Source organism: Acanthopagrus latus, chromosome 5 (assembly GCF_904848185.1).
Source record: "Acanthopagrus latus isolate v.2019 chromosome 5, fAcaLat1.1, whole genome shotgun sequence".
NCBI lineage: Eukaryota > Metazoa > Chordata > Actinopteri > Spariformes > Sparidae > Acanthopagrus > Acanthopagrus latus.
In genome coordinates, this window is record NC_051043.1 from 27,765,865 (window position 1) to 27,784,690 (window position 18,826).

Sequence of the window (18,826 nt, forward strand, 5' to 3'; positions counted from 1 at the left end):
ATCTCTATTTAGAAGACTTACTCTGTAATTCAGTTCTTCAACATGCAACGGGCCCAAATCTGAAGGTGTCCGCTTGATCCAACCTAACTAACATCTCAAAGTGATTAGTTACTTTTGCACGACATTATTGTATATATTTTAATTTCAGCTAAAGTTTGAGATGGATTATCTCTTGTTGTCTTCTGCCCTCAGCATGCCAGGATAGTGGAGGACTGGTCCGGCCTCAGGCCCGTTCGCAGCAAAGTCCGACTGGAGAGAGAGACCATAAAGACCGGTGCAACTTCAATAGAGGTAAACAGCTGAGCAGTACCTGAAATATACATTTTGATCATTCGTTGTAATCTAAAAATATCCTGGCTCTCGTTCAGGTGATACACAACTACGGCCACGGAGGGTTCGGACTCACCATTCATAGAGGCTGCGCCCAGGAGGCAGCGAGGCTCTTCGGCCAGATTGTGGAACAAAAAGGCAAAGGTCCAAAAGCTCGCTTGTGAATGTTCGTCCTGGAGAAATGATCGGTGCTTCTTTTATAACGTTTAATGTCAGTGCCTTGCATCACACCTCTTCTAGCCTGTAACTAACGTTTAAAAGCACACAGATATTCTTATCATCATATCACAAGATAATTACACCACTTTAAATTTGCGCTAATTCATGTAAGTTGAGGTTTTTTCTTTACCCCTGCCACACTTTCTCTCACCAAGTTTCATGAAAATCAGGATGGGAGTTTCTCCTGCTGGCAAACAAACAAACAAGCTGGACCAAAACCAGAACCTTCTTGGCTGATATTAGAAATAAAGACCAGGCCAACGTCAATAATAGGGACTGAAAACTTCAAATATCAGTGCAGCGATCCCTCTGAAGTGATTATCAGACACTTGATCACACACTGGATCATACTTGTTTTTGGGTCCGATGTCGAGATTTCCTTTGTTTTCTGGTTTAATGAAATGACCTTGAATCCTCAGAACACGAGTCAATTAGTCGTTTGCTTTTGTTATAGTGATTATTAAACACTAATGACAAATATGTGACAGAGGCAGGAATATTTGACAGTAGAACAATAAACTTTATCATCTAAATTTAACATCAGTGACTGAAACCGTAAAGTTAACCAGGAATTAAACATTTATAAATTACTCCGCACATCTTTTCTGCATGTTAATATGTAAAAAAATGTTCATAACAACACTGATATTCATAAATCTTTAATATGAACGTATCATCTTTAAAATCGTTCGACCAATATATTGATCAAGCTCTGGTTAATATGTAGAGATGTGCTCATCTCTAGTAATCTCATTAATGAATAACGACATGATCCACTCTTCTTTTTGAAAGATTATTTACTATAGTATCATACACATTTACATCCAGTGTGTTGACAAGAATCTGTGCACACACACACACCCACACACACACACACTCAATTCAACACTAAATCTCAAACACTGGCAGGTAAGACTCGCTGGAAGCTGTACTAGTTAATCTCTTCTTTTCAAAACACAAGACCTTGCTCGGTGTGGCTGCTCGGGGCGAAGTCCACATCACCTTTTTGTTACCAACAAAAAGCAAAGACAACAACTAAACCAGGAATTGGTACATTATTTACAGAGAGACAGAACGTAACATCTCGCTAAATGGCCGCGTATGAACGTGTAGATTAAGAGATGCAGCGTGTACTCATGATGATATCGTTTTCTAAAATCATGTTATTCTTACTAAGTAGGTTGAGTCAGCTTTGAGAGATGGAAATACTCCGATTTAGATTTTTCTAATACTTCACCGTGAACTTGTTGTCCGTCCTGGTGTCTGTGGATTTGTTCCAGTTGTGCCATAATTATGAATTACGGTCGATTTTTTTAAATGTCGATGACATTGTAATGCTCTGATGAAGCCTTCCGCAGATTGTTGTAAATAAAATGACCACATGATGAATCGAGACGGGAGGTGGTATTGTCATTATTACTAGAGTAATACCTGCCTTTTCCTCGTGTCTTCAGCAGAAAACAAATATCATCCACGTTGAAATGTAAAAAAATAATATTGACACAGGAAAGAAAAAGGTTGCATTTAACACAGGACTTCAGTCAGTGACTCACTGTGCAGCAGGTCCTTTCTCTGCCTCAGCAGAAGTGAAGCTAAAATAAAGTAACTACAGACCTCGTTTAAGCGAACGGCCTGTTGAGTCGATGAACTGCTCTTCATTCCAGCAGTGTAGTTTTTATTAAGCTGAGTTTGCAGTTAGTGTATTTTAACAGGCAATTTGTGTGCACAAGATAAAACGCTCTTTCTCGTCTACGCATCGATGCTTTTTTTTTTTTTAACCAGACCTGCGAGTTCTTTCAAACACAAACAGAAAAGGTAGTTTTAAGGCTCTTTCAAAAGAAAATCTAACACTTCTACCCTCGTTTTATTCTGTTTTTGAGTTGCCGCTTGTTTCACACATCGTCCACCATTTGTTTTTGTTTTTTTTTTTCGTTCTTGCACTCGTGTAGGTCATTTGGTTGTAGCAATCACCCCGTGTGCATTTATTCAGTGGCAAAAATGTGACAGCGATGGTGTTTGAAGACTATATTATAATAATAGTAGATAATACTGTGCTGCCTGGCTCTCTGAAGCCACTGTGGTGACTAAACTGAAGAGTCTTTGGATGGGACAGGGGATGGACACAGAAAGCTCCTCCAGCTTCTTTTTTTTTTTTGTCCCTTCTTTCCTCTTTTCCTCGCCGTGGTCGCCTCTCTCGGTTGGACTCCAGCCAATGTGTTCTCAACCCTGGGAGCCGGAGCTGGACTGAGGGATCCTCCCTGAGCCGGGGGTGGAGGCCCGGCCCACCATCTCCTGGCCCCACTCGCGGTGACTGGACTCCTGCAGGCCTCGGCCTGTTGTCTCAATCGGGAGTGCGCAGGAGGCGATGGCGGCTAGAAGGCAGCAGCAGCAGTAGACCGACAGAGCGAGGTACACAGACGACTCCAACATCACCTGCAGGATGGAGAACAAAAATGATCCCCGCTGTCTTGCGTTGTGATGTGTTTAAACGAGGAAAGCGAAGGTTGTTACCTGTGCAACAAAAGGTGTAATGAGGGCACCAACTCTGGCCATTCCACTGCTGGTTCCCAGACCTAAAGCCCTGGTCGCTGTTGGATACACCTGCAGAGATTAGAGGATACTGAGGAGGCTGTCCTGCTGTTGGCTCTCTTTTTTTCTCAGCTACTGATTTTATCTGAGCTGACATCTTACCTCTGGCGTATACACGTAGGCAGCCTGAAATCCGCCTGCGATGAAAGCTCTCGCGATGAATATCAACACTGTCATGGATGTTCTGCGACAGAGAAGACAGTGACGCAGGGTAAAAACGGTGGATCCACTATTATTATTATTATTATTATCTCTAACATTATCACCAGTATCCACCTCACCTCCCAACACAACCATAGAGTGGAATGATGCACATAGAGAAGATGAAGAAACACAGCGCCATGGTCTTCCTCCTTCCCAGCCGATCGATAGCCCACAGGGTCACCAGCAGCCCTAACGCAGAATTAAGAGTTACAACCTCAAAATAAATCATACATGTGAATTTATAGACTTTGCGATGACAGGTGCGCACCTGGGAATTCAGACAAGGTGGTCCACAGCAGGTCTTTGTAGTCATCAGAGTTCAGATATTTACACTCCAAGCTGCAGCGGAGCTCCCTCTTATTGCCTTTGGACACTAGAGGGAGGCATAAAACAACAGTCAACGAGACGACCAACACCGGCTCGGCCTGTGCTGTCACACATACTGCTGACATGTACAGACTTCTGATTGCACAGTAGAAGCAAACGAAGAGGCAACACTAATAACTAACTGTGGCTCCGTTCCTAGATAGATGTACATATACAGACTGCTGACACAATTCCCTCTTTTGTTTTTAGAAACGAATACTACATTTATCTCCCGGCAGGGTTTCAACACACACACACACACACACACACACACACGTCACTGAACTACATTGTCTTTCTTTCTTTTATCAGTGTGCAGGATTAAAATGTGAGCGCTTGTGTGTCCTTGAGTGTGTGAGGGCGTCTGTCGGTGCCGGAGCAGTGACTCACTTCCACACGCACCCCCCTCCTGGAACAGCTCGGTGGTGAGCAGCACCAGGCCGTAGTAGGAGAAGGCATTCGCAAACCTGAGGAGACAAAGGATGGAACAAATGTTGGACACACAGATTAAAGGGTGAATTCGCTTATCTGTTGACTAAATCTTAATTTTTTGGGTGGACTTATCCTTTAATATATCTGCGCACTTATGAGAACATGGACAGTAAGGAGGAAAATTACCAAATGAACCACAGCAGGACTGTGGTCCAGCGAAAGTGTGATGAAAACAGGTCTTTAATCTTCCCCCGATCCTCCTAATAGAAAGAACAGACATTAAGATAATTTATAGGCAGAATACGTGAGTAAAGTCCAGAGAGTTTGTGTCGTGAGCTGAAGGAAAACAGGCTCCTACCTGCCGGGCAGCGATAAGTTTTCCCAGAGGCATCGGTGCTCCGTTCTCTGTCGCGATGCGCTTCAGTGTGGCCAGAGCTTTCTCCTGGTTCCCCGTCAGCACGTCGTATCGAGCGCTCTCTGGAAGCCACTGCTCTCCCCCAAACACCAGAAAACAAAACATGTCAGTCGATGAAGCTGCTGTCTGTCATATTAACCAATGAACAGAGCGGTAGGAACATTATCAGAATACTACAGGCAGCAGTGTGTCTCTATGATCCTCTCACTCTGCTGCCTCTACACATTCAAATCACAAAGGTGACTTTTCATGACACTTTTACTCAAGTATGTCAATGGTTGGAGTGTTTTTTTCTTCTGCTGATTAAATAAAGTAATCTGAAAGTAATACTTTAACACAATATCTTTACTGTCGGGGGGGTTTAAGAGTGGGGAAGATACTCACAAAACAGAAGAAGGCGAAGATGAAGAGAGGAATGGTAGAGAGGCCGAGCAGCCAACGCCAGCCCAGAGTGGGCATCACCAGGATCGCTAAGAGGACCTCAAACACGGTGCCCAGCGCCCAAAATATCTGCAAGGGAAATTATATGATTATATAAATCCCTGCGAGCCAATCGGAGCATGTGAGTGCTGTGCAGCGAGATGAGTGAGATGATCATACCTCAATCAACAGGATGCATGTAGCTCTGGACTTCATGGGCAGAAATTCAGCATACAGCGTCACCCTGACAAAGGACGGACACTTCACAGTTAATCCTGACTCAGATCACCAACTACAGGGTTGTTTATTAGAGGGATGAACGAGGGTTACTCACGACTGCGGGGCTCCTCCGATGCCAAAGCCCACCAGTGCACGGAGGACGAGGATCCACCCATAAACAGGTGCAAATGCACTCATCAGGCCGTAGAACATAGTCCACAGGACGCTCATCTTGAGACCCTGTGGGCACAAACGAGCTTCTAAATAAATGATGGCTCCTCAGAGCAGATTCTGATATCGATCGATGCCTGAACGCTAAACTTTCACCGCATATAAACTCCAGATTAAGTTCCAGGAAATATCATCATGTCAAGCAAAGGTTTAAATGAAAACTTACTGTCTTCCTGCCATATTTGTCAGATATGTTTCCCCACAGAGAAGAGCTGATCATCATCCCGATAAACACGGCCTGCATCAGTGAGAACAGAGAGTGATGGTGGGGGCGTGTTGCAGCATCGTATGCGTGCACTTAACGATAATCTCACTGTGCATAGCTGATACTGTGCACATCCTGTCATGCACACAGTGTTTTCAAGCTGTAGACAGTCCTGTAGCTTTTTGGTTTGGTTTGCACTTTTCAAATCAAAGCAGTATAGATCCTGGAGTTTACGACGTGCAGCTGAATGCAACATGAAGTCTCAAACACCCAAAATGGGTCCAGACTTTGAGATGCACTAGAGGTTACTGAGGGTTACGTTTTGATTTCAGTATCTCCTCAGAAACAGTGAATTTTGTATTAATTGTGTCTCAGTTAAGGAAACAAAAACTGACTGTTTCAATAGCGAACAGAGCCATCATGGCGTCACTCGGAGGTTTCTGAAGAGACAAAGAAGTTTTTGATTGGCATCCAACTCGAGCTGCCAACCCAAACTGTCAGTATTTCAGGATTTGGGGATGAGACATTCGACTTCGATCTTTCTCCAGGAAGTCACAGTTCGTTGCTTTAAGTGATGCCTTTGAAAATGTGCACTGCTGAAGCTCCTCCATGTAAAAACCTTTAGTAGTTTCTACTGTAGCTCTCTGTGGTTTTGTATTGTCCTCAGAAAGGTAAATGTGCTTCTAGAATCAAAATATCGCAACACATATCTGGTGACATTAAACCATTAGGGGCCCGTTTTGTTTGCAGTTGTCACTGTTCAATACAAGCACTTGTTCCAAAACAGTCCTCTCTTAATCAATGACGATCAGGACCGTCATATTGCAGAGCACTTTACAGACATTAGAGAGTCATTACCGATGTGAGCAGTGCCACCTCCAGGCTGGGCAGCCTCCACTCGCAGTGGAGCTGTGGGGCCAAGATGCTGAGGATCATCATCTCCATGGCGTCGGCCATCTGAGCAAACAGACACAAACAAAGCACAAGTGTTAACTGAAGGACTGAACACAGTATCTGCACTGGTGTATTCTCAGTAAAGAGCCGTTCTCACCCATGACAGCCCGGTGAGGATGGAGAGCTTCCACTGAAACGTCCCGAAGCCGATGGCCTCTACGGCATCTTCCACCATGAATGTGTCTGTGGGAATGTGGAAATAGTTTTTTTCAATGAGCAGATACAAACCGTCTCTGAGCAGCGGTCTGAGAGACTCTCTTACTAACAGGTTCGACCCGTGACATCATCTAGCTGATCTGACAAGCTGTTGTTTCCTCACACCTCTACCAGCTCCTCATAAAGGTCTTTAAGTGAAACGGCAAATATGGTTCCTGAGAAGCTGTTTACTCATAAGAGATGTTAGACATATGTGAGTGAAAGTTCATTTTAGCAGTGTCGAGGTTATGTTTCATCCACATCCATTTGTTTGATGGTTGGTTTGTCAGCCGGATTTCACAGAAAAACTACTGAACTGATTTTGACGACACTTGGATGGACGACGGGTCTCAGTCCAGAATAGACCCACTTTAAACGGATCTGGTTAAAGGGACAGAACCGAGAATTTTTTCAAACTTTCTTTAACAATGCGAGACGGGGCATTTTTTTAACATTTTTGATCAAATCTCAGGGTATAAAGCGTCGATCTTGATCATATTTTTATGACTAGTATCTCATGTTACTTTGGGGAGGAAGTGAAACAGTGACAGTGAGTTAAGTGTGAAAGTGTCGAGATGGAGAAGTGAGTAAAATGACGTCATACTGTACCATCAGTTGGATTTGCAAACTCCCGAGGAACCGGGGCTCCGTCTGCGAGCGCCACAGACTCCTGATCAGTCTGCTCGGCAATCCTGATGACCTGTTCTCTGTTCTCGCCATCGTCCTCCGAGCGCGTGCTCTCACCTGTGCGACGGAAGCGAACAACACTGCAAGAGAAGAAAGACGCTCACAGGATTCACATCTCACAACATGTCTGGTCAGGTTGGCATCAGCGGACTGGCGTCAGGGCAAAGCTGAGTGCAGATGGGAGTCAGAGGCTGTTGCCTAGGTGATATGAGCTTTTTCTGGCTGTGATTTTGTGAATGGGTGGTTAAAGTCGTCCTATGGGCGAAAACCATGCCAGGGCGACTGGCAGCAGCGGCTCTGCACGCTGCTTTTTTACTGCTTGGCAACCTTATAAAGCCACAAACACCCTGATGTGCGCATGTTTCCCACTGATTGGACGGTATAATCTTCTCCCACACGTTGTAATAGCTGGTTCATTCAGGATGAAACACTGTAGGAGAGCGCCAGTGAAGCCTTAATCACTGTGATTATATAACATAGCCTACTTGGCATGGTAAGTGGCCTCTGAGCGCTGCAGTTTGTGAGATGTTCAACAACTGTAATTGTCACTTGTCTCAAAGACAACAATGTGCGACTGTGGGAAAAGATCGTTCCATGTCTTTTTTATTGATTATCTAAAGGGGTTCTGCAAGGTTCAGCACTGGGTCCTCGCTTATTCACCATCTATATTAACAATATTTCATCCTCTGCAACAAATTGTAATGCCCGTCTCTATGCTGATGATATCGTCCTGTGCTGCTGTGCTAAAACTGCACATGAAGGCAACACAATTCTCCAGCAAGCTTTTGGCAAACTGAACGATTCCCCTCTTTAACCTGAAATGAGCCCTCAGTGCAAAACAAGCAAACAAATTCCTGATATTCTCAAAGGCCAGAGATGTGGAAGACGTTGTTCTGCATGTTACCGCTCCAACTGGACACAGTATTGAAATGGGTTCAGTATACAAACATGTGGGTGTCTGACTGGATCAGAAACTCACATTTAAATTTCATACCAACACACAAAAATTGGTTATTTAGCCAGAAACAGAACCACTTCCTCCATATTCTGCAGGAAACAGATCACTGAAGATGTATTTTTATCAGTCCTGGATTACAGTGATGATATCTATAGATAAATCTGCACTGTTACTCCACCCTCAGATTCATTACTGGTGTTATTCCACTCATCATTGTTTCCTATATGAAAAAGTTTGATGGGCGACTTTAACAGTAACCACATGCTGCCATATATCAGCTCTTTATAAGAAAGTATGTCTGTATAATGCAGTTTCAGTTCTCCATTTAAACTCAACACAGCTCTACCTAAAGGTCAGACTAAGACTTTGACTGCAAACTGCTCAGCTTTGAATGTTTTCAGCTGTTTTTGACATTTGTCTTTAATGCGCCTGTTTTATTTGTGTGTTGTCACGTTCATTTGCAGTTTCTTATCATTTTCAAACACTTCTTTTACATTTTATTTGCATTCTGTCACACTGTTTCTTATCTGTTATCATTTTTTGTTTACTCCCTCTGTGATTATCACATTTTTGCACCTATTCTGTTTTTTTTTATTATTATGTTTTGATTGTGCTCTCAACATCATTGATTTCTTTCAAGACATAAATAAATGTTGAATGAATTAATGAATGTTTTGAGTCATTTAGAAACACATTAGTGAGTATATTGATATTTCTGTCTTTCTTGAGTGTTACAATGTTAAATAAATGTAAAAGTTCTTCACCCAAATCTGAAAATCTATTCTTCGATTATTTGTTAATGCATGTGTTTTCATGTCATCAGTGTAATAAGACTATAAAATCATTTATTTCACTGTGTATCTTTGGTGAATGCTCCTGATGTCGACCAGGCTAGACTCCCATGCGCCTCTCCAGCCCTTTAGCTTAATGTTTTGCAGCTAATAAATCACCTGAAGCAGCCACTGAGTCATGACAGCAAACAACAAGTTCAGGAAGGAAACTGATCAGCAGGGAAAAATCACAGCACACCTGAATAAATTAAACCACAACAGTGTTTATGAGGGGGGATTGAAAAACAAAAATGCTGCGACTGTAAACAAACGTGCTGATGAGTTGTTTTTGAACGTTTCCTTTAACCCCGGAGCATCTCTGCGTAATAAAGGTGGACACATGTTCGTAAATGACTGATGCTGTTAGAGAATTGTGACGCTGTTTGTGGTGAGTAACAGACAAAACGCGGTGCGAGTCAGAGGGCGACGCGTCGGCCAAACACGCTGTCATGGTCGGAAATCTGACACCACAAATAAATAAATAGATAAATAAATAAATAGAGGAGGACAAGAGGCGTTAGATGTGCAGACTGTGTCTACTCACGGCAGCTGTCTCAGTTGGAACAGATCATCGTCCATTTTGGTGTTTCCTGACAGACGCTCCGTTTTTTGGCCTCATCGCCGTTTACATGATCACGACGAGCAGCGATTTCAGCACCGAGGAGAGCGACCTGCTCCAGTCCGCCGGCAGCCAATGAGGAGCGGCCGTGAGCGAGTCACACAGCTCGGGAGAGCCGCCGCGGATAGGACGAGCCGAGGAGGGTCTGAGTGACCATGACTGCTGATCACTGCACGGTCTGATCGGGAACACCTCCGACCCGGTTCTGATGGTGTCAGGGGTGTGGACTGGATTTTTTTTTTTTTAGAAGTACTGAGGGTCCAGTCACGCCCGAGGGTGAACGTTTTGAAGACTAAGAGTATAAATCTGAGCATTTTTTGACAAGAGCAATAGGTCATAATGTATAGACCAACAGGAGAAAAACAGTGGAGGATGAACATGTTTTTATTCTTTATTATTATTCTTATTATTTTTTAACCTTAACTTAATCTAAGTGCTGTATGGGGAACTGGACTTTCACCTCTCATCCAAGAGGCTCCTTCAGTTCTAACTTTTGGTGAGGCCAGGTGAGCCCAGGTGTGAAGGGTTGTTAAACTGGATTAACAACCATTTACTCAAGGACTCTGTAAGGACACTCTCATATGAAAGACACCCCATTAATGAAATATAAATGAATGCAGTACAATTAAGATACATAGAATTGTACATATTTTTCAAAAAAAAGTTGTATTATAAGGATCAAAACAAAAGAAAAAAAAACATGTTCATCCTCACGTTGTTTTGGGCAACTGAGTTTTTAGAAGGTATGACCAATTAAATAATTTTCACACATTTCATTTGAACTTTTCAGGAAATTGGTGAAAAAAGGGGGGGGGAATATTTAAAAGAAATACTTGGGAAATATCTCCCTCTTATAGAGAAGTTTCTTTTAAAATCATACAGCCTCGATATTATCCTAAATATTTATTTTGTTTACCGTGTGAATGTAGAAACAACAGCTGTCCTAGCAAATTCTGGAAAGATGTATCCTGGTATATTGTTGATAACACTGACTATGATTTGTCTCTTTACTTGTAAAATTTACTGTTTGGTGTCCATAATAACAATAGTTTTAAGAATTAGGTCATATATGATTAATTTGGTGATCATTTGCGAAAGTTCCATATTAATAAAGCCACATTTACCACTCTAAACCTTTAATTCTAATTTTAAGGAACCTACACACTAAGATAACACAATACTGAATCAATAAACAAGAAAGCTTAAAAAGCTATTTATTTGTGCTCCTTGTTTTTTTGTTTTTGTTTGAGATATCACACTGGTTTTGTTCTTCTTTTGTCTGAAATAAAAAAAAGGAAATAAACAATAATCAATGACAATTAATTAAACAGCACAAAACAAAAGGCTGAATTAGCAGTAAAACGACACGTGACACCAGAAATGTGCGCAACAAACATTTTGGAGGTCGGACTGTGAACTGTGAACACACCGGTACGCTCCGTGATGGGTCCGTGCGGGAACACGTCATCAAAGGCGGGAGTTCCGCAATGAAAGCAGGATGTTGTGGTGCAGACCAGAAAGCTCGGATAAGCTCATTGGGGAGTTTCTTGGCACTGGACCCGTAGTCAGGTAAAACCTTCCGCAGGGCAAACAACAACAAGTTAAGCTTATTTTAACGCACAGTGACAGAAGTAATGTGGGTCACGACGTCGCCGTACGTCGGACCTCGAAGTGTAACATGCGCAGACAAGAGGACAGACTGACATAACGCAACAAAACCTGCCAGCTGAGATACGAAGCGATGAGAAGTTTGATCTCTGATTCAGGGGGGGAAAAAAGCAGTTTGGATATTTATCTATGGGTGAGACTTAGTCCGCCGAGGGCAGCCTAAACTTCGGTCTGGTCGGTAAGTTAGCCGAAGCGCTAAAGCTAGCCCTGCCACTGTATGCTAACGGTAATGTGAGCTGGTGATTTGGGGGTTGGTGAGCATCGACGCTCACTAGTAATGTCGCACACAGACTGCTAAATAACACATTAACTAACATTTAAAGATGGTTAACTAAATGTCAGACGAGGCTGAGTCTGGGGAGCTGTTTCCTGAGGTCGCAGCAGGTTTGTCTGTCGCCTGAGATGATGAGAGGTTGAGAGGTTAATGTGTTCCTCTACTAATGTGTTTAGCTTGTTTTACATGACGTGTTGTTTTTTCTGTGTCTTAAGGCGAGAGGACAAACACTGCCTCATAAAAAAATAGGAAAACGCGATGATAATTGCTCCCCAGAAAGCCTGAAATGTATTTACAGCCAGTTTACAGCTCTAAACCTTCATGTTGAGTCTGAAAGTCTTTATTTAGATTTGTTTTGTGGCATTTAAATCACTTTTCTGTCGAGTACCAGTGATTGTGCTGCAGATTTTAATCTTATTTAGTTCTCTTTTTCTGTTTGGATGTCAGGGAATGATACCAACATGAAGAAAAATACAAACTCAGTAAAAGATCTATGAAACAATAAAGACGAAAGACATTAAGCGCAGCCATATTTAACACACAAAAAGATCATTTTCATGTATTTATGTGTCACATTTACTGTCTAGGTCACAATATGAAAACTTAAAAAAACAAACACACATATTTTACACAAGACACAAGCAACTGATTTGAGACAATCAGCAAATTACATCGAGACGATGCATTTTCTTGTGATCAGTAGCGGGGCATGTGCGTTCAGTGATCAAATATTCCTAAATCCTGTTTTCATAATCTTTCATAGTTATCAAATAATCAGGTTTAAGGTCTCACTGTAGCTCACACCAGGATGAAGGTGCTAAAACTTTACAAACAGTTCCTCAAAGATAATTTCTGAGCATGATCAAGAGTCAGTCAGGCTGATTGTACTGTTTTCTGTTATAATGTCCATATTCAGGTGTGACAAAAACAACACATACCTCTATTATTGTTTTATTGTCATCAACAGAAATGATTACTCCCCTTCAAGCAAAGTCGTCATCTGTTGTGCATCATTGTCTTTTCAGAAACAAGATGATAAAGAACTGGGGTGTCATTGGCGGGATAGCTGCTGCGATCGCGGCTGGAGTTTACGTTCTGTGGGGCCCAATTACAGAGAGGAAGAAGAGAAAGAGAGGTAAGGATCAGTACGACAGGGTGGGACACAGATCAATGTAGGACAAAACTTGCAATGACTTGTGTTTCCTTTCAGGTATGGTTCCCGGTTTGTTGAATTTAGGCAACACCTGCTTCCTGAACTCGTTGCTTCAGGGGCTGGCATCGTGTCCGTCCTTCATCAGATGGCTGGAGAAGTTTTCAGGTTCGCCCGCTGTCCAGTCGTGCAAAGACAACCAGCTGTCTACGACACTGCTTCAGCTTCTCAAAGGTATATAACACCAGGTTGTGATATTAAAGTGTAGTAGACAGGCAGTTTTCTTTCATGCCTCGTATTTCTGACATGGACGATGTTTCTGTTTCCTCGCTGACAGCTCTGTCCAGTGACGACCCTGGGGAGGAAGATGTCCTGGATGCCGGATGCCTCCTGGATGTTCTCAGACTGTACAGGTGGCACATCAGTTCATTTGAAGAGCAGGTTAGTCAGCGATGCTTTTGTATTGTTCATTTTTTGTGTGTTCATTTTTCAATATATTGAAAGATGCAGCGTTTTATGAATTTATTAACATTCAGACACAAACTCTTTGTGTTGGTTTGTCCCCTCACAGGACGCACATGAACTTTTTCACGTCCTGACATCTTCTCTGGAAGAGGAGCGGGACCATCAACCCAAAGTCACTCACTTATTTGACATGCAGTCACTAGAGGCAAGTTACCATCTCCCTACTGCACACAAATATCTCTTACAATGATGACCCCTGTGTGCTCTGAAGGGAAGTTTTAAGTGTCAAAAATGTCAGATTTGCACTAACAGCTACTCTGCGTGTATGTTTGTTCCATCAGAGTCTCCCTGATCAAGTTGAGAAAACTATGACCTGCAGAAGTCGAGGTAATGAGACGAAGAAATTATGGAGCCTAAAATCTCAAGACATGAAGACAGCATATTTAATCTGTTTTCATTTTTGTTTTGTTTTTTTAGCTCCTCTACATCCAATACCAAGTCCTTGGAAGTTTCAGCATCCTTTTCACGGCCGTTTAACAAGCAACATGTCATGCAAGCGATGCGAACAACAGGTGAGTTCATCAGTTATTTTATGTTCTTTAGTCTGCTGTTGACGTTGTTGAGGTGATTTATAACTCTGCTTCGCTGCTGTTTAGAGTCCAGTGCGGTATGACTCATTTGAGAGCCTTTCCTTGTCCATCCCTTTACCTCAGTGGGTGAGTAAAGATACCGGGAACGACACATGAATATTACAAATTATTATAATATCACTACTCAAAGGGTAACTCCACCATTTTAGCAAAAGTGTGTTCACAGATCTTGGGGAGTCTTACGGCAAATGTCAGGTATGTGGTGCCTACATTGCCCACAATGCAACTTAGCAATCGGGTGACATCGCTGGAGATGACACGAAGCTTCCTATGGAGCCACAAAAGGCTTTATTGTACATTTTCACATATGCAGTGGAACCTGTAAACACTTCTAAATGTGTAAAATTGGTGGAGTTGCCCTTTTAATGTGCTTTATCGTTTCGTCTGTTTGCCTGAACTTGATCTGTGTTTGTCCTCAGGGTCGTCCCATGTCTCTAGATCAGTGTCTTCAGCATTTCATCTCCTCAGAAACCATCAAAGAAGTAGAGTGTGAAAACTGCACCAAGGTACATTCAGCGCAGTATCAGAGCCATGCCACCATTTTGGTGATCATTAGTTAATGAGTAACTCACTGAAAACAAACCATTGACAGGAAACTCACGTGATCAAACTACCAACAAGATACTTCCACTTGGATAATCTGATAATATTTGACACCAGAAAAGCCTGCAGTAGAATTTAAATGCTGATTGTGTTTTGGATAATTTCTCCTCAGCTTCAACAAGGGACCACAGTAAATGGGCAACTTATGCAAAGCCAGAGGACGACATTTGTTAAACAGCTAAAACTGGGAAAGGTAATTTTGTAATTATCATGTCACCATCACATAAATGCCGCTCGCCTAAAATGTTAATAGCAAGGTAGAGAAAATCTTTAGACAGTTTAAATGTTTCCCTCGCTCTGCCAGCTCCCCCAGTGCCTCTGCATCCACCTACAAAGACTGACGTGGTCCAGCGAAGGAACCCCCATCAAGCGACAGGAGCACGTGCAGTTCACAGAGTATCTGTCAATGGACCGCTACAAACACAATTCATCCGCACAGAGAAGTCAGCGGGTCAAATGTGCTCCAAGTCCAATAAGGCCAGAAAACTCAGATGATTCCACAGCAAAGCCAATTGCTAATGGCACTGGTACGTTGGATTTCTCATCTCTGTGATTTAATCCTGTTTCGCATTCAGATTTGTTTTTTTTTTGTCGTCATACATTTGTATTTTGTTTCCAGATGCAGAACATCGCAACAACAACAACAAACCTTTCTCCAACGGGACATGTTCGTCTGTATTCCTTCACTCTCCTGGTGTTGGCCCACAGCTCGGCCTCACGTACGACTACAGGTAAAATAATATCAGCTCACTTCACTGTATGGATTCATTTTCTCCACCAGGCATTTTGCATGAATAAACACTGAAAATGAAGAGAGAGACTTATGGTCAGATTGTTAATGTGGCTCTGAGAGGGTTTTTTTTCTTGTAATTCATTTGTCCTGGTCACACGTCAATAAATTTCACAGTCTGAGCCTTTTAAACAAAGAAGTAACGCGTTGCATTCAAGTGCTAATCGGCTTTAAACCCTCAAAAGGCTCAACTGGCTAACAACTCAAGTGTTGAAAGAGAAGATGCAGCATGTGTGAATGAAAAAGCAGCAACTTTTGGTCCCAGTATTCAAGTGACTACTTCTGACTTAAACCCAATAATTTGCAAGAGAAATCTGTGTTTGTCCCAGCGGTAAGTTTGATCAGTCAGTTGGAAAATTAAAGACAAACCTCAGTAATGGAATCAAGAAAAATAAGACATGAACACGACACAGAGAGGCGACTGACTTGTTTTATTAGCATGAAAACGTTGTGAATCATTTGCTAGGGCTGCAACAATTATCAGATATTTATATAATTAAACACCCTTTGAGAAATTCTGGGTCTCACACATACACATTTTTGCCTGAATAGATATTTTCTCCTTCTTTAAAAGAAAAAAAAGAAAAGCATTTCTTCCCACATGACCTTGCAAAAATATATCTGTAGACACGAGTGCAAAAAACCAAAGCGTGTCGGACCAGTAGGTGGCGACAAAATCTACATCAACATGAAAACTTTCTAAGCATGTCGAGTGAGTGAGCTTGGTCTGTCCAAATATAACGATCCAAAACAAAAGAAAAAGTTTAGTAGTTAACTTCTAGTAGGACCTTGCAGTGCTAACCAAACATAAAGGAAGTGGTAGTCAACCTTTGTTGTTGTTTCAGGCACATGCTTGTTACAGCGACCTCCCCCGAGGTCCCGTTTAATTCAATCAAGCTTAATCAAAGATCAAATAAAACCTATTTAAATTCAGTAGATCTGTATCTTTATAAGGATCTGCATCAAATTGTACTCAGTCAAAGATATCAGCCATCTAAATTTGCATGATGACACTATCTCATGGTGTTGAAGATAGTAAGAGAACGTTCCTTGATCCATCCCTTTATCTGGATCCACACCAGAGGTTAATGGGGGTCTGATCTGGGCTGAGACCCATCCTCATCCAGATTACATCAAAATCTGTTCAGTAGTTTCTTGTGTAATCCTGCTGACCAGCTAACCGTTTCCCACAGTTTTGAAAAACCTTTTGAGACATTTTCAATCTCAATTAGTCAACTACAGATACGGTTTGTTTGTGAACAACAGGCCAAAATACATAATTATGCAAAATATTTATTTACATGTGGACAAGGATTCATCAAGCGCGCTCCATCCAACCAGCAAATGAGAGAATATATTTTGGATTAATCGTGTTTGAGTAGACTTCAGAGACTTGGAGAAATGACAGCAGTACTGGAGTTTTTCTGGAGGCTCGTGTTGTTTTCTCTTCACTTGGCAGCCATCTGCACACGTCCTCTGATCATCTTCATGTCTGTCCTTCCAGCTCTGCAGAGTACCTTTTCCAGCTCACGGCTGTGCTGGTTCACCACGGTGACATGCACTCAGGACATTTCGTCACGTACCGCCGCAGCCCTTCCTCGCCTCCCTCAACCTTCAGCTCGCAGTGGCTGTGGGTGTCGGACGACTCGGTGCGAAAAGCCAGCCTGCACGAGGTGCTGTCTTCCAACGCGTACATGCTCTTCTACGAGAGAGTCCGAAGACCGAACCTCGCTCTGCGCTCGGAGGAGTGACCAGAAGCTTCCGGCATCACAGCCTGACTGACTTCAGCCTCTCCAGTCAGACTGTCACAGCTGTACGTCAGTTACCAACAGCTGGATTCTAACATTGTGACGACGACTACAGTGACTGTAGAGATGAAGATGCATCATGGAGCATGATGAACGTCATCACGGTCTCATATTAAATCCATGAGTGGACTCTTTCTCCAATCCAGAGCAGGAGGCCGTCGATCCCAAAGATTACAGACCTAAAGGACGCGTAGACGAAAATCACTGATCATATAAACAACTTCTCTTTGACCGGTGTAACAGTTTCTGTTGGGAAACATTTTGGCTTCGATTGGACAAAAAACGGGAACACCTGACAGTAAAGTGCACTCTGAGGTAGTAGCTTTGCAATATATCTTGTCCATACATGAAGCTTATAATGTTTTTGTGGAGGCTGTCAGAGGTGTCGACTCAATTCTTTGGCATTTTTAACGATGCTGTAGTTTCTGGTGTTTAATTTGTAATGCAGTATACATGAAGGTGTTCCTGTTAATTTGTCCCCTGCCTGTTCAGACACAGACAGAAGTAGATGATTAGGAATTCTTGGACATGTTACTTAGACGTTGTTACATGGTATTAAAAAGAAAAACAGTCAACTAGGTAGAATTTGTCCTCGACTCTGGTTCTCTATCACCTAATCTGATTTGTCCGATCATTCCCAGAAGTGTCCGTAGACTGTACTGGAAACCATGTATAATCGACGTTCATAAGCAGTTGAATTTGATATTTTTCTATGTTTCCAATAATCCTTACACTGTCGTGATGATTTCCAGAGCTGCACAGTGGAGGTCCAAGTGCCATGTTGTCTTTTTAACACGTGAAGCCATGTGTGCTCCGATTAATGTGAACATACGCTACGATGCATCCGAGCCGTTCGGCCCGGTGTTGAACAGATTAATAATGATCCTCTCTCAGTTATTAAAGCCACAGAATGACTGCAGGTTTTTTTCGGGCAAGTTATCCTGAATATTTTTTTGATTCTTCTGAAAACAGATAACTGCCACTTTTGCTCCAACCAAAACAACCACATCACCTTGAAGAAATTTGGCCTGGTGCAGAACTCCTCGTTAATGTTTGCGATTTTTGCACTAATGTACAGTATATTCATGTGAGACTGTGTGTGTTTGTGTGCACTCTGTTAAGGTGATTGTTTTCAGGTTTTAAAAAAAATAATAATAAAAATAAAACAAATGTGCAAGTTAAGAGTTCCAGTTTTTAGAGCCGTGTGAAGTTTCCACAACTGTGAAAATCTACCAGATCTTTAAATGTTCTGTAAGCTGACGGAGCAGGTGGTCGTCACTGAAGCGTGTCAAGCTAAAGATTCTCTGTCCAGATAAGCAGAATATGTTTCATTAGACTCAAAACAATGAAGACTCTAAAGGGGGAAACCATCCTGAGTTCAAGCTTCTAGAGAATTTGATTCTGGAAGCTAAGAAAGTGAAAGATCACGTCAATAACTTTCCCCCCCATTACATATTATTACCAGTCCGATAAGAAGTGATTCAGGATAAGCAGTTAAATCCTTTAAAGCTGCTGTTTTGTTCTTCCTCTCCATCGTCTCTGCCT

General features: G+C 42.3%; 3 protein-coding genes across 5 annotated transcripts in view; 2 read left to right on the forward strand and 1 right to left on the reverse strand.

Annotated features, from left to right (window-relative positions):
* LOC119020144 (D-amino-acid oxidase-like) overlaps positions 1–1,944 on the forward strand; it is a 7,031-nt gene extending 5,087 nt beyond the window's left edge. For both annotated transcript variants that reach the window (XM_037099288.1, XM_037099287.1), the window contains exons 11-12: positions 193–291; positions 369–1,944. In XM_037099288.1, the coding sequence (XP_036955183.1) occupies positions 193–291; positions 369–494 (225 nt within the window). In that variant the 3' untranslated portion in view covers positions 495–1,944. The remainder of the gene's footprint in view (positions 1–192; positions 292–368) is intronic.
* Positions 1,945–2,494: 550 nt separating this feature from the next.
* Positions 2,495–11,054, reverse strand: svopa (SV2 related protein a). The gene is made up of 16 exons (XM_037099283.1): positions 9,799–11,054; positions 7,389–7,546; positions 6,682–6,767; positions 6,489–6,587; positions 5,592–5,663; positions 5,310–5,434; positions 5,156–5,219; positions 4,940–5,065; positions 4,499–4,627; positions 4,327–4,400; positions 4,099–4,175; positions 3,611–3,715; positions 3,420–3,531; positions 3,241–3,322; positions 3,061–3,150; positions 2,495–2,982 (listed from the first exon to the last, which is right to left on the reverse strand). The coding sequence occupies exons 1-16, from the start codon at positions 9,831–9,833 to the stop codon at positions 2,770–2,772; spliced, it is 1,647 nt and encodes a 548-aa protein (XP_036955178.1). The 5' UTR covers positions 9,834–11,054; the 3' UTR covers positions 2,495–2,769.
* A 224-nt stretch (positions 11,055–11,278) lies between these two features.
* On the forward strand, positions 11,279–18,463 carry usp30 (ubiquitin specific peptidase 30). 2 transcript variants are annotated; one of them, XM_037099285.1, is made up of 13 exons: positions 11,279–11,442; positions 12,841–12,950; positions 13,026–13,199; positions 13,303–13,406; positions 13,537–13,635; positions 13,772–13,817; positions 13,908–14,002; positions 14,087–14,146; positions 14,500–14,586; positions 14,796–14,876; positions 14,988–15,210; positions 15,303–15,414; positions 16,978–18,463. In XM_037099285.1, exons 1-13 carry the CDS (start codon positions 11,372–11,374, stop codon positions 17,222–17,224), a joined length of 1,509 nt encoding a protein of 502 aa, XP_036955180.1. In that variant the 5' UTR covers positions 11,279–11,371; the 3' UTR covers positions 17,225–18,463. The 2 variants fall into 2 exon arrangements, with proteins under 2 accessions (XP_036955180.1, XP_036955181.1); XM_037099286.1 differs by lacking the exon at positions 11,279–11,442 and adding an exon at positions 11,508–11,719.
* Positions 18,464–18,826: the final 363 nt, after the last annotated feature.

Excerpts from the sequence above, each read along its gene's own strand:
- usp30 (XM_037099285.1), top strand. The coding sequence starts at position 11,372 with ATGTTGTGGTGCAGACCAGAAAGCTCGGATAAGCTCATTGGGGAGTTT. Across the intron at positions 12,951-13,025 it reads GAGGAAGAAGAGAAAGAGAG|GTATGGTTCCCGGTTTGTTG; the intron begins GTAAGGATCAGT and ends GTTTCCTTTCAG. Across the intron at positions 15,211-15,302 it reads GCCAATTGCTAATGGCACTG|ATGCAGAACATCGCAACAAC; the intron begins GTACGTTGGATT and ends TTTTGTTTCCAG.
- svopa (XM_037099283.1), bottom strand. The coding sequence starts at position 9,833 with ATGGACGATGATCTGTTCCAACTGAGACAGCTGCC. Across the intron at positions 3,716-4,098 it reads GGAGGGGGGTGCGTGTGGAA|TGTCCAAAGGCAATAAGAGG; the intron begins GTGAGTCACTGC and ends GCCTCCCTCTAG. Across the intron at positions 3,532-3,610 it reads CACCTTGTCTGAATTCCCAG|GGCTGCTGGTGACCCTGTGG; the intron begins GTGCGCACCTGT and ends ATTCTGCGTTAG.